Source organism: Auxenochlorella protothecoides, assembly GCF_000733215.1.
Source record: "Auxenochlorella protothecoides strain 0710 unplaced genomic scaffold scaffold13, whole genome shotgun sequence".
NCBI lineage: Eukaryota > Viridiplantae > Chlorophyta > Trebouxiophyceae > Chlorellales > Chlorellaceae > Auxenochlorella > Auxenochlorella protothecoides.
Genome location: NW_011934200.1, coordinates 266,385 through 279,745, shown reverse-complemented (window position 1 = coordinate 279,745; position 13,361 = coordinate 266,385). Strand labels below are relative to the sequence as shown.

The 13,361-nt window shown below is 62.2% G+C and overlaps 2 protein-coding genes across 2 annotated transcripts in view; one reads left to right on the top strand and one right to left on the bottom strand.

Annotated features, from left to right (window-relative positions):
* Window positions 1–770: 770 nt before the first annotated feature.
* Window positions 771–1,055, bottom strand: F751_1411 (hypothetical protein; the record flags this gene model as incomplete). Its single annotated transcript, XM_011398730.1, has 1 exon — window positions 771–1,055. One exon carries the CDS (start codon window positions 1,053–1,055, stop codon window positions 771–773), a length of 285 nt encoding a protein of 94 aa, XP_011397032.1.
* A 4,324-nt stretch (window positions 1,056–5,379) lies between these two features.
* F751_1410 (Phosphatidylinositol 4-kinase alpha 1) overlaps window positions 5,380–13,361 on the top strand; it is a gene marked incomplete at both ends in the record, with an annotated part of 15,156 nt that continues 7,174 nt past the window's right edge. The window contains 16 exons of the mRNA XM_011398729.1: window positions 5,380–5,467; window positions 5,641–5,830; window positions 5,999–6,356; window positions 6,512–6,693; window positions 6,903–7,420; window positions 7,546–8,307; window positions 8,446–8,681; window positions 8,827–8,963; window positions 9,212–9,345; window positions 9,546–9,671; window positions 9,890–10,031; window positions 10,194–10,317; window positions 10,475–10,584; window positions 11,289–11,334; window positions 11,476–11,655; window positions 12,031–12,405. Of these exons, the coding sequence (XP_011397031.1) occupies window positions 5,380–5,467; window positions 5,641–5,830; window positions 5,999–6,356; window positions 6,512–6,693; window positions 6,903–7,420; window positions 7,546–8,307; window positions 8,446–8,681; window positions 8,827–8,963; window positions 9,212–9,345; window positions 9,546–9,671; window positions 9,890–10,031; window positions 10,194–10,317; window positions 10,475–10,584; window positions 11,289–11,334; window positions 11,476–11,655; window positions 12,031–12,405 (3,708 nt within the window). The remainder of the gene's footprint in view (window positions 5,468–5,640; window positions 5,831–5,998; window positions 6,357–6,511; window positions 6,694–6,902; window positions 7,421–7,545; window positions 8,308–8,445; window positions 8,682–8,826; window positions 8,964–9,211; window positions 9,346–9,545; window positions 9,672–9,889; window positions 10,032–10,193; window positions 10,318–10,474; window positions 10,585–11,288; window positions 11,335–11,475; window positions 11,656–12,030; window positions 12,406–13,361) is intronic.

Here is a 13,361-nt window from a genome sequence, read left to right as displayed (position 1 = left end):
AGCCTGTTCCTGTGCACGTCGGGTGCCACGCGAAGGGCCTCTCACCAGAGCCGGTCCATCGCAGCCGTGAGGTCATAGCATCCATGAAGCTGCATTGCAACTACTCATAGCGGTTTTGATGAAGCTGTAACTGAATGGGATAGACTGTTCCGAGAGGTGGTTCAGTGACAGCTGGGAGCTCGTCGCGACCCCTTGCGGGGGGACACATCGAACCCCGGAGGTCAGTGCGCGGCTGCGGAACCCCTGCCGCAAAGCTCGGGGGTGAATGCCACCAAGGAGTCGAGTCCCTCTCATAGCCATAGAGCAAAACAACAGAAGCTGAAGTTTCCTTTTGGCAATCGCGAGGTTCTCGCCTGTCTTAAAAATTGCCGTCGGACGCTTGCAAGTCGCGGCGACTACTACACGCTGCCGTCCGAGGAGACCGGACTTTGTTTTCTGTCTCAACAGGTATTTAGGTTGTACAGTTTCCGCACCTAAATTTACGCTGCATTAGAGATGACTCGGCAGTTGCGCCCTTGGGCATCGCTTGCGCCCAAGTTTGCGGCCTGATTGGGCACTCAGCTTCATACAGGGGTACAGTGGACGCCTGGGGTCTTGTGTTGTGGGGGCCCCCTCTCCGGAGGCTTCCCCCCTTTCCACCTGCGTCCGGGCCCTGCGCCGCGCCTATGCCGCCTGGCACCGTGCCTGAAACCCAAGCCCCTCACCGTATTCGGGGTCTTGTCTGTAACATTCCTATCTTAGGTCATATACAGCGGTCCACGTAGTAGGGTCTAACCCGCCCCCACAACAGTGCAGATTGCCTCAGAGCAAGGATATTTATGCTCTGGGCTAAAAGCGAGAAGGCAGGTGCAAAAGAAGTCACAAATGCAGGAGGGAGCAACGTGTCTTGATCGGATGCCTATGGAAGCTTCGTTGGAAGCTTCAACGGTAGATTCCCGAAACAGTGTGTCGTCGATAAGGTGCCCGGAAGAGGGACATGTAGCCTGCAGCTTCGTTTGTAGCTGGCGGCGCCCGTCGGACCCGGCGCTCCGCGATTCGCGCCGTGCACGTCGCATTTCTTAATAGATTATATGAGTATCAGTATTCAGGACTGGGTCCTAACACTTAAGTAGTGGCACGGGCCAGACACGAGCGTGCTGAAAGAATGTCTCTGAGTGTCAGTGCTGGCTCAGATTCATGTACACGGCGGGTCACAGGCTTGGGCAGTCCAGGAGGACGGCAGGGTGAGAAACAGGGCAGATTATGGGTGGATGGTCTTGACATCTGATCATCGTACTTCGCGAACAGCTTCAGGTGTGGGATGGTAAGGGCCTGGGATGCATGTTTGGTCACAAGTTGTGAAGAGAAAGGCCTGAATGTGCAGAAAGTGATGCACGGCTGGGAAATCAGAAAATGAGGTAGATTTGCAGAGATGCTTTAATAGCTCAGCTGCATTGAGCAGTGTAATAGACGACTAGATGAAGCTTACACTGTAGAAATGGAGACCTGGGAGCTCCTAATACAACAAGGAGACACCTGCAAGGATGTGGACCATTTGCCTTAGAGGAGGCGTCGAGTGCCCTGGTGCTGAAGAGCACTGCGCATTGCACACTTCATGCCCTGCCTAGCCTGCTCTGTTCCCGCATGCTGTAAGCTCAAACACTGGCCTGCATCAAGCCTCAAAACATCCCAGACAAAACACATACCTTGGTCTTTCAGCCTACTGGATCTCCAACTCCTTGAACTTGTTGATATCCGAGCTGCATCAGGTTTAGTCAACAAAGAAGGTTCCAGGACACTGCACAGCAGGCAAGGAGACCTCCAGCTCACTTTGTCAAGCTGTCTGACTGGGGTATAAAAACCCTCATCATCGTAAGCAAGCGCAGAGAGTTCCCCTTTTGGACGCGGGTGAAGAATCAACGTCCCGTCATGCGCCTGCAAATGGATGAACTTGCTCAGCAAGGTATGTGTCGGGCATTGCAGCACACAGATGTATGAAATCTCCAAAGAAGCGGCATGTCCTCACCAAGCCCTCAAGCCCAGCCCTCCGGGAGTGCTCACCACGGAAACGTTTTCATCTAGCCTTGCGCCACCCCTCTCAGCCGCGATGACAGCGTCTTTCTGAGGGAACTCTCGCGGAAATCGCATCATACACAATTCCGAGCTGCAGTCGTGCACGTTTGAGATACGTCAGGCACACAGGAGGTCGGGAACATGCAGAGGTCTTCAAGGCAAGCGTACAGAAAAGATAACGATTTCCCAAGCGAATGAGTGACCCGCTGAGGTGATAGACCAGCTCACATGCGGCAAAATTCTTGCCCTGGTAGCGATATAGGGGTCCCATCTTCCGCGTAGGACACCATTTCCGTATGAGATGTACACCTACAAGCACTTTCCGCGTTCGTCCCTACAATCGAAAAGTGTGATACTGAGAGGATCTGGCTTTGAAAGAGAGTGTCCACCCGATACTTGATGTTATTTCCCAGAGAACACTGCAGCTACGGAAGATGCCTCCTCTTTCCGGATGACCGTGAAATCCTGTAGTGCCTCTGTCCTGCTTTCTGTTCCTCTGCGACCACCTACGCGATTGCGCAGGCGTATTAACCCCCCATGCCATGCCTCCTCAGTCATTGTCTGTCCCCATCCTTGTCTCTTCTGTAACCAACAGGGGCATCCCGACATGAGTGATCACTCCCGAGCCGTGCCTGAGTACCCCTCGCTTCCTCGCCATTCCGCCTGTTCCGGCCTCTCCCATTGCACCTCTCGTAGCTGTGGGCAGGGAAGTAAATGTACACGCAAGGTCGCATATGCGCCGGCTGGTCCGGTGCAGGCTCGTACTTGAGTTAAAATTGTATACACGAGGAAGTCTCCATTTAAGCAACGATGTAGCTCACAAATGGGCCAAGCATTCTCGGGTCATGGTCCAATCAGGTACAAGAATACACCGGCACCTCGTTCTCCTTCCGAAAATGATCCGTCGAATAAGTTGAACGATGCTTCTTGCACAACCACGAGCTGCAGTCGTGTACGTTTGAGATACGTCAGGCACACGGGCGGTCGGGAACATGCAGAGGTCTTCAAGGCACGCGTACAGAAAGGCTAGCGATTTCCCAAGCGAATGAGTGACCCGCTGAGGAGATATACCAGCTCACATGCGGCAAAATTCTTGCCCTGGTAGAGATATAGGGGTCCCATCTTCCGCGTAGGACACCATTTCCGTATGAGATGTACACCTACAAGCACTTTCCGCGTTCGTCCCTACAATCGAAAATTGTGATACTGAGAGGATCTGGCTTTGAAAGAGAGTGTCCACCCGATACTTGATGTTATTTCCCAGAGAACACTGCAGCTACGGAAGATGCCTCCTCTTTCCGGATGACCGTGAAATCCTGTAGTGCCTCTGTCCTGCTTTCTGTTCCTCTGCGACCACCTACGCGATTGCGCAGGCGTATTAACCCCCCATGCCATGCCTCCTCAGTCATTGTATGTCCCCATCCTTGTCTCTTCTGTAACCAACAGGGGCATCCCGACATGAGTGATCACTCCCGAGCCGTGCCTGAGTACCCCTCGCTTCCTCGCCATTCCGCCTGTTCCGGCCTCTCCCATTGCACCTCTCGTAGCTGTGGGCAGGGAAGTAAATGTACACGCAAGGTCGCATATGCGCCGGCTGGTCCGGTGCAGGCTCGTACTTGAGTTATAATTGTATACACGAGGAAGTCTTTATTCAAGCAACGATGTAGCTCACAAATGGGCCAAGCATTCTCGGGTAATGGTCCAATCGGGTACAACAATACACCGGCACGTCGTTCTCCTTCCGAAGATGATCCGTCGAATAAGTTGAACGATGCTGTGCTGCTTTACAGGCCTCGTATTGATGAGAATCTCGCCATTCGTTGTCGCCCGAGTATAAGGCACCCTCCGGACATCCCCCTTCCGGGAAATTTCGTGCTGCACCGGAAGACCGGACAACATGTTGGAGACGGTACTGCATCGCCGAAGACATAAGCAATGGGTCACACTTGTGGAAGAGCTACCATCTTGTCTTCACCCTGAACAAGAAGGCCCGAGAATGTCTGTGGCATGAGGAATATATTCCTAATCTTATGTCACAAGCCATGCAGGCTGGGAGGGGTTGCTCAGGCTGGCTGTTCCCACAACGTGGACTGGCGTGGATGGCCAAAACGATCGTTAATACGAGGCATCAACCCAAGTGCAGTGTGGGGTTGAGTTTCATAGGCGGCACTGGGTGGCGCGGGCACGGCGCAGTGCATGAGCGCAGATTGAGAAGGAGTAATGGCCACTTCGAGTACCACCACAGTAGCTCTACACCTTGTGGACAGGAACAGCACACCTGTACGATTGCTAATTATCCCAGGCAACCCGGCCCTGCCATGAGAGGGCGATCCAGTGATTGAGGGAGAGCACAAGAAACGTCTGGCATGGCTCACTTGTACGAAAAGGGGGGGGGGGTTGCGAGAGGAGCTTGGCCCCTCTGCAAGCCCCCGTCGAAAGCCGATCCACCTATGCTGCCTGCTTGGTCGGCTCAAACCAAAACCTATGAGCGGCACGGCAAGGGCAGAGCACGCCGCACCCGCTCATATTCAGGGAGTGGGAGTGGCAAGAGGCACCGATTTGTTTCAGCAGGGAGATAAAGGTCAGGGTGACCTTGTACCTGCGGTGGGGTCTATATTTGTCAACAGCTAGACCAGCACCCAGGCAGACAACATGTGCAGGGGGTATTATTGCCCTGGGGAGGGCGAAGTCTGCAATAAACTCACCCCCACTTGCCTCCCAAGGCCCAACTGGGGGGGGACGGGGCACAACTGATATGCGCGGACTGCTTTCTTACTCCCGTGCACTCGTTCATGTACAGCTTTTTAGATAGTTGAGCATAACAAATTGCATCTTGTAGCGCGCGCTCGCATCCCCGGTTGGCCACAGCAAGGACTGGCGCGAGGGGCAAAGATTGATCAAGCCAAACGGGGGACCCTCGGAGCCCGATCAAGCGGTATATTACATACTGCTCCTTGTATCAACATGGATTGGCTCTGATAGAGCCACTACATGCAGCAAAAGTTGCCCCGGGATGGCCGCATTGGGACTCCTCATGCCATGCCGCGTGCAGCGTGAAAAGACTCTCGTCATGTAGTTTCATTTCTCATGTCAAGGTCTCCTACTTTACTAGTCCTCATGGGATTCTGAGTAAATCCAAGAATGCTTGGAGCGAGATACTATCGTTTCTGACCCCCTAAGACTTCCCGCCTGGGGTAGATCACTTGTCTCAGCGGACCAGTGCGGAGGATGAGCGGCGAAGTTTCGCTCGCAAGAGACGTACATTTGATGAATGTGATATGATTAGAGTGCATCATCGTTGTTTCGGCTTGACATAAGGGCTGGGCCATGGGTGTGAAGAAGCTCTGGGATTTACTGGAGCCGTGTGGGCGCCGCATCAGCATCGAGGCCCTGACCGGCAAACGACTGGCAGTAGGTGAAGTGAAATAGAACACTGGCACTTATACTTGTGGTGCGATCATGGCGGGATCTTGCTCGAGACAGGCGCAGGCGGTGGTCCTCAGCACTTGGCAACATGTGTCGCATGGCTGCCTGCCTGCACCTCCCATGCCCCAACTCCACTCCGACCCCCCTTCCCCCACTGGACAGATGCATCTGGGTGGCTATTTCAGTTCATCAAGGCCATGCGAGACGAGAGGGGGGACCTCATCAGGAATGCACACCTGGTCGGTTTCTTCCGCAGAATCTGCAGGCTCCTATTCCACCGCATCAAGCCCGTCTTTGTGTTTGATGGTGCCACCCCCGCCATCAAGAGGATGACTGTCATTGCCAGGCGCAGGTGTTGGGGCTGTGCTGGGGGTCTGCAGCCTCGATGGGTTTGCCTGCCCGGCCAGGACCAGGCCAGGAGGGTCCAGGAGAAGCACTGGCCATCACACATCGCTCTCATGCTCATCATGCATGGCACATCCCCATCCAAATGCACGCCCCCCCCGCCCTCCACCGCCAGGCAGCGGGAGCAGCAGGATGCACGGCTGCGACGCACCGCAGAGAAGCTCCTGCTGAACCAGCTGAAGCAGCATGCCCTCGCCCAGGTCGCCTCGCAGGGAGGGTCTGATGTCCTGGCGCAGATGGCTGGTACACAGAAGTCCAGGGGCACGAGGCCCGACCCCTTCCAGGAGGTGGTCGTGCAGGACACTGATGCCGCTGCAGGAGGGCGCGCCGCTGGCGCCCAGCCCCACGCCGTGCCGGCCCAGTGTGTGCCCGAGGGACCTGCTCTGGGTGCATCGGCACCCCAGCCTGGCGAAGTTGAGCAGGAGCTGGAAGCCCATCTGGACCTGGACCTGGATCAGCTCGGTGGCGTGGAGGTGAGAGGACTGGCGGGCTGAGTATGGCGATCGCGTGGCTGCCTCCAGCGGAGATTCCCTGTCAGGAGTACTGGGCCGCCCGCCCCCCCCCACCGGTACACTGGGATGTCATCTGCACCGCCACATCTACAGCACCTTTCCCCTCAATCTTGTAGTCTGGAGAGATCGACGCCGAGGTGCTGAGCCAGCTGCCGCCCAGTGTGCAGCTGGAAGTCATGCTGAAGCTGCGCGAGGCGCAGGTCGTCGCGAATCGGGAGAAATTTGCCGCTGCGCAAGGAGCCCCCCTGGCCTTTTCCCAGGTCCAGATGGCGCAATACCTGAAGGCCACCGCATTCCGGTGTGTGGAGGACTGGCAGGGGGCCGAGGGCCTTGGAGCCTGCCCTGCTGTGCACGAGGAGGGAGCCTGCTGGGCAGGCTCCACCACCCCATCCCTGCAAGGAAGCGTGATCCCGGCTCGCATGTGGCTCGTGTGCTCCAGAAGCGAGTTCCTGGGACCGCGTGCTGTCAACCATGCAGAACCACCCCTCTCACTCTCTCCTCATCCAGGCGCCAGGTCAACGAGATCAAGGAGGCGGTGAACGCGGCGGCGGGGTTGCTGGGCGCGTCCCGCCGGATAGCGGGCGAGCCCGGGCGGGAGTACGTCCTGCTGCGGGATGAGGAGGCGCTAGACGGCCCCGGCGTCCCGGGGGCCCAGGGGGCGTCCAGCCCGCCAGAGCCCTCGGCCGCGCCGGCCTCCTCCGCCGCGCCGCCGTCATCCGGCGGGCCCCTGCCCGCCCAGGACCCATTGGTGCTGACTTTCGGGGCGTCGGACTTGGACCCCGCCACAGACGCGAGCGAGGAGGAGGTCGGCTGGGAGGATGTGGAGGAGGAGCCTTCGCTGCCAGGCATGCTGGCCTCTCCCGGAGGCTCGACGGAGCCCGTCCCCGATGTGGGACTGCGGGAGCAGCGCGATCTGCACTGGCGGGAAAGGGCCGCGAGACGGCAGCGCTTCTGGAGCCTGGCGCAGGGCTTCCGGCAGGGGCGCGCACTGAGCGACTGGGGCAAGGCCGGCGACGGCGCCCAGGGTGGGTGCAGGGTCGTCTTTGGGGATCGGGCGCAGATGGGGTGTGTGCATGGACTGCCGTTCCACCCGTGTCAGCGATGGCAAAACCTGCAGCCACGGTTTTCATCCTCCATCACGGCATCGCAGGCAGCCCTGCGCTGAGTCCCGGGAGGGCCGAGGACGGCACTCGCGATGAGGAGGAGCAGGCACTCCAGGCGGCCATCGAGGCAAGCCTGCAGGAGAGCCGGGAGGCGTGGGAAGTCGCCGGCAACAGCGGCCCCAGTGGCAGCGGGCCGGCGAGGGGCGGGAGGGAGAGCGGCTGGGTCGGGACGCTTCCTCCCGAGACAGCCCTTCCTCCTCTGGCCCCTGACTGCCAGGCATCATTCGCTGGAGCATCCGAGACAAACCAGGCGTCGCATGCGCCCGCTTCGGGGTCTGAGGAAGACTGGGAGGATGTCGCCACGGAGCCTGCTCCGCCCGGCCTGGCCCCTTCCCGGGTCGCAGCAGGCGTGAACACTGCGTCGGAAACTGAGCTGAACAGGCTGCTCTCCGGCGCCAGGGCCTCCGCGCCAGACAAGCCCGGGCAAGGGCTGGCAGTGGGCTTGAGTGTGGAGACTGTGGCGCCGCCGCATGTTGGAGTGAGTGCCAGCGCAGAGAAGCACTCGCCTGCAGAGGAGCTTGTATCGGCGATTGCCTCCACAGTCAGCGCCCTCGCTGCAGGTGCCCAGGTCGAGGCGATCTTGACGGAGGCTGGGCCGACGGGCGGCGTGGAGATCCAGGCGCTGGACTCCCCATCTGGTCCGCAAGTTTCGCCCGAGAAGAAGGCCATGGAGACCAACACAGCGGGGATCGTCGAGGGAGGGAAAGCTTTGAACGCCGTGGCGGCTGACCCACTACAGCCTGATGCCGGTGAGCTTCCTGCCGACGCCCCTCAGGCATCAGCAATGAATCATGTGCTGGCGGCGGCACCCCTTCTCCAGGAGGCAGTCCTAGCAGCTGCCCAGGCACCACTGGTCGAGGACTCTGCGCCCAGCCCTGCAGCGGCAGCTGAGGCTGCAGATGTCACAGAGTTCTTGGGAGACATGGAGCCGGATGCGGAGGAAGAAGAACCCCTGACGTTCGTCGACGACTTTGGGCCGGGAATTGGGCCGGGCGAGGCGGAGGCCGGCCTGGAGGCGCTGCGTCACGAGGCGTTGGGGCTGAGGCAGGCGCAGCGTGCACAGCGTGGTCAGGCCGACGCCCCCACAGACGAGATGTACACCGAGATCCAGGACATGCTGCAGGTGGGCTGGTGTGGTTGTGGGCCTGAGATTCTGTGTTTCTGGCCTGGTCCAGCTGGCTGAAGCGTGCAGGCTGAGTTCCCTCGCCCCTCCTTTGAATGATGAGTCCTGGTCTTCCTCCGCCACACCGATGGCTGCTCTCACACAGATGTTTGGCGTGCCCTACATCGTGGCACCTGGGGAGGCAGAGGCGCAGTGCGCCTGGCTGGATGCGGCGGGGCTGGTGGACGGCGTCATCACCGACGACGACGATGCCTTCCTGTTTGGGGCTCAGACGGTGTACAGGTGCGGCGCGCAGGGGTGGGCATGCCAGGGAGTGCGACCTGGGGAATGTCATGATTGTTGAAGGAGGTGGGAGAGCGGCTGTGTCCATGGCAATGCCGGGCGGGTTTCGTGGGATCCGAGGGTGGGACCGTGAAGATGGATGGTGGCAATCATCGCTGAAGCAGATGGGGCCCGATGTGCAAGCACAGCTAAAAGGGCCACCGCAGCAACACCTTGGCCTCAGAGCACCCCCTTTCCACTTCCTCCAGGCACATCTTCTCCACCAAGCAGACGGTAGAGGAGTACCGCACCCGCGACGTGGAGTCTGAGCTGGGACTCAGCCGGCCCGAGTTCATCTCGCTGGCCCTCCTGCTCGGCTCCGACTACACGCCGGGCGTCCGAGGTGTGCTCAGGGGGTTGTGCCTGCTTGTATACAAAGCGGTGGATGGAAGGCAATCGGTTCTAGGCAGCTCGAGCCCTGCCGACTCCGGACATCTGGAGTGGGAAGGGGTGGCATGACTGTGCTGCAAATCTGTCGATCCTTTGCCCTCGTGGCCCCTGGCATGCTGCACAGTAAGCGGAGGCCCCCCCGCGCGATTTCAGGCATCGGCATTGTCAATGCAACGGAGGTGGTGCATGCTTTCCAGGGCATGGAGGGCCTGCAGGACTTCCGTGCCTGGGTGCAGGCCCCTGACGCCGCGGTGTCTGAACTCATCGCCAAGGCCACAGGTGAGCTGGCTGTGTCTCTGGGCTTGCTGGGGGCCTGACCTCTCGAGGATTTCTTCCATTACCGGCTTCGGAATGTTCCTGCCACACAAGGGCCAGATGCCGGCGAAGTTGAGTGCCTTGGTGACAAAACAGCCTGCTGCTCCCACGCTCTGCAGAGGGAGGAGGGCAACCCTCGGCCCCAGGCTCCAACAGCAAGAGAAAACCCCTGGGGGTCACAGACGAGGCGACGCAGTCGATGCGCCGCGCCTTCCAGCTCCGGCATCGCGGGGTACGGCGCAACTGGGACCTCCCCAGCGACTTCCCATCACCGGCAGTGCTGGAGGCGTACCTGTCTCCGCGTCTGGACACATCCAGAGACAGGTCTCTGGGGGACTGGCTTGAGGCCTGGTTCCCTAGGGTTTCATGACCCCCCTTGCCCAATGAGTCAGAGGCTGATCTCCATTTCACCATGCCCCACGAGTCAGAGGCTGATCTCCGTTTCACCAAAACCCACGCAAAACCCTTCGTCCCTGCCCCTCCCAGGTTCCTGTTTGGAAGGCCGGACCTGGCGCTGCTGAGGAGTCTCTGCACCGCCAGGTTGGAGTGGACCCCGGTGCAAGCCGACGAGCTCCTGCTCCCGGTCCTGAAGGCCTGGGACGAGCGAGAGGTGGGTGGGTGGACTCGGATGGTATTGAGGGGAGGGCGCTGGCTGCAATTGTGCTGGGCCTGGGCGGGGGGCTGGCTCATGATGAGCATGCCGGCTCATCCCAGCCCGCCGCCTCTCTCATGCCCCTGCAGCATGTCCTCACGTTCCACACTTGCAGCACCAACAAACCCTGGAGCCGTTCCTTGCCTTCCGGAAGCGGTTTGCGAAGATCCAGTCCAAGCGACTGCAGCATGCGGTGCGCGGGATTGCTGGGAAGACGACGGCAGAGTTGGAGCTGGCAGGGAGTCCCTCCGCAGAGGCCGGGACAGCGAGGAAGCCGAGGGCAGCCAGGTCCCGGGCAAAGACAGCCAAACGGGCCCAGTCTGCCGTGCCAGCTGCCCAGGCAGGGCAAGTAGGGGCAAGCAGGGGCAACGAGGATGTCAGGGCGCCAGCGGAGCCGGTGCCTAAACGCATTACGAGGGCCTCCTCCAAGAGAAGTTCGTAGTCCCAGCGGGACAACTGCGTGTTGTGACACGGTGTCCAAACATGGACAATGGATTCCTAAAGGAATTGGCTGACCAGGCAGCAAGTTTTGTTATCAGTGTGCATATTGCGTACCTATGTGTAGATTAACTCATGTTGGCAGGGGAGGATCCTTCCACCAACAGCACACAGCTCCAGGGCCAGCCCCACGCCATGCGCAGCAGGGTCCAGATCACTTCTCGTGGTGGACGCATCGCAGGTGCAGGTGCAGCCCCCGACACCCTGTGCAAGAAAGTGCAAAGGTAATTGCATGTAACACATTGATCAAGGCCGAGCACAGACCCCGAGCCCCTTCCGACCAGCTGGGTTGATGGTGGTCCAGCGCCTCGGGACTGGCCCCTCACCACCCCTGACGCACACCCTAGGCGATAGATCGTGACTTTACCGACGTCACGGAGAATGAATGGGCATCGCCTCCCCTCGCCAACCCAGGGGGATGCTCTTTCCAGCGTTCGCCTGCTGGTGAACCAGGTCGTCACGAGCACCGACACCAAGGTACCTGGGGGGAGAGGAGAGCACCGTCTGATCACGGCCTACATCCCTCGTGTGCCTCGTGGTACCACACTTGGCCGATGATTGCCCTGTACAGGGTTTTTTGCCTCACAGCAATCCCGCGCACCTCGCCACCCACAACAGAGCGCCGGGGCTGCGTCCTCCCAGCTGATCCAGCTCCTGAGCAGCCCCGCATCGCAGCATGGCAGCCTGGATGCCGTGCTGCTGGACCTGCAGCCCCTCCTTGGGCCGGGAAACGGGAACCCATCCTCCACGCTCCTGGATGCCCACTCGGGGCTGGGCGCCGCCTGCGCCGCCTGCCTCGTGCAGCGCATCCGCGACTCCCCCGCCCCGGACCAGGCCCTGGGAAGCCTTCTGCGGGCCCTCCCGCGGCCCGCCGCCGCCTCCCTCCTGCGCGGCCTGGGCCTCGGGTCCAGGGCCGTCAACACCAGCTGGGGCGAGGCCGAATGGAGGGCGGCGGCGGCGCTCGCCGCGCGCGGCGCGGCCGCCCTGGACAGAGAGGAGGCCGGGTGTGTGGCGCAGGCAGCCGCGGGCGCCCTCGACGCCGCGCTGTCCCCCATCCTGCTCCCCGCCTCCCGGCCGCGCGGGGTCGCCAGCCCGATCCCACCCACGCCGCAGGCGACGGCCGCCATGGCCGCCGTGGGCGCGGCCGCCGCCGCCGCCTCGGGCTCGCTGGAGGCGGAGGAGCGGGTGCTGGCCCTGCACGGCGCCGCAATCCTCGGCTGCCTGGCCGCCGCGGCCCCGCTCGTGTTTGGCGGCAGGGCCTCCACCGCGCTGCTGCTCACCGCCGCGGGCGTGGCCGCCTCGCTGCGCGTGACCCTGGCCAGGAGGGGCAGTGGGGAGGGGGACCCGGCGACGGAACACCCAGCCAGCGATGGTGCAGGGCACCCTTCCATCGTCACTGAAGGCCCCAGGCCCCTCATTGGGGTGCACGATGCGCTTGCTTTCCTCGCGCCGCTGTTGACCGAGGCGCAGCGCGTGGCCGCCGCCGAGCTGCGCGCCGTGGTCGGCCCACGTCTGGGAAAGCGCGCCGCGCTGGAGGCGCTGCTGGACGTCGACCTGGGCGTGCCCCTGACGCGCGGCGGCGGCCTGGACGGCGCGGGCGGGGGGCTTCAGGCTTCGCGCCCCGCCCATGGCCTCCTGCTGGCACTGGCGGAGGTGGGGGCCGCCAGCCTAGCCGCGGGGTGGGGCGCGGGGTGCGCCGCCGCGCTGGCGACGCTGCTGCGCCCCGGCGCTTCGGGGGGGCGGGCGCTGCGCTGGTCCAGGCGCGCGCCGCCGCGCTGGATCTCGTGCATGCACAGCGAGACGGAGGAGGCGGCGTGGACCTGGCAGAGGTGGTCATCGGCCTCTTTGCCAGCGGCCTGCACGCCGGCCCAGCGCCTGCGCCCGACGAACCCCCTGCAAACGCCCAGGCGGCCAGCACCGATGAGAAGCCTCCCACGGCCGGCACCCAGGATCAAAGCCGCGGCAAAGCGCCGCTCGCGCTGCTGCTGGCCAGGCTGGGGCGCCTGGCCGAGGAAGCCGGGCGGCCGCGGGCGGCCCTCGCGGCGCGTAGGGCGCTGTTCGCCGGCTACCGCGCCGAGCCGCCTGTCGTGTCGCCCCAGGCCCTGCTGCGGCTGGCCGACGGCGGGGGCGCGGGCGACACGTCCCGGGCGGGTCAACCGCCCCTGGAGGCGGCCCTGCTGGCCCTGTTCCTGGACTGCCACCGGGCGGGCTTGGCCCCCGTCCGGCTGGCAGGCGTGCTGCCCGCCCTGGCCGCCGCGGCGGCGGCCTGCGGCGCAGAGGAGCGCGACGCGGCGTGGCGCCGCCGCGACCACGCACGGCTCTGGCTGGCGATCGGCGCGGCGCGCCTGGCGCGCGTCGGGCGCGTGCTGCCGCGCGGCGACGACCCCGCCACCTCGCCAGCCCTTGGTCGGCTGGCGGCCGCCGCCCCGGACCTGTCGGAGCTGGGCTGGCGCAGCGAGGGCCCCGGGCCGGGACCCCCGGCGCCCGCGACCCCGGGCGACGGG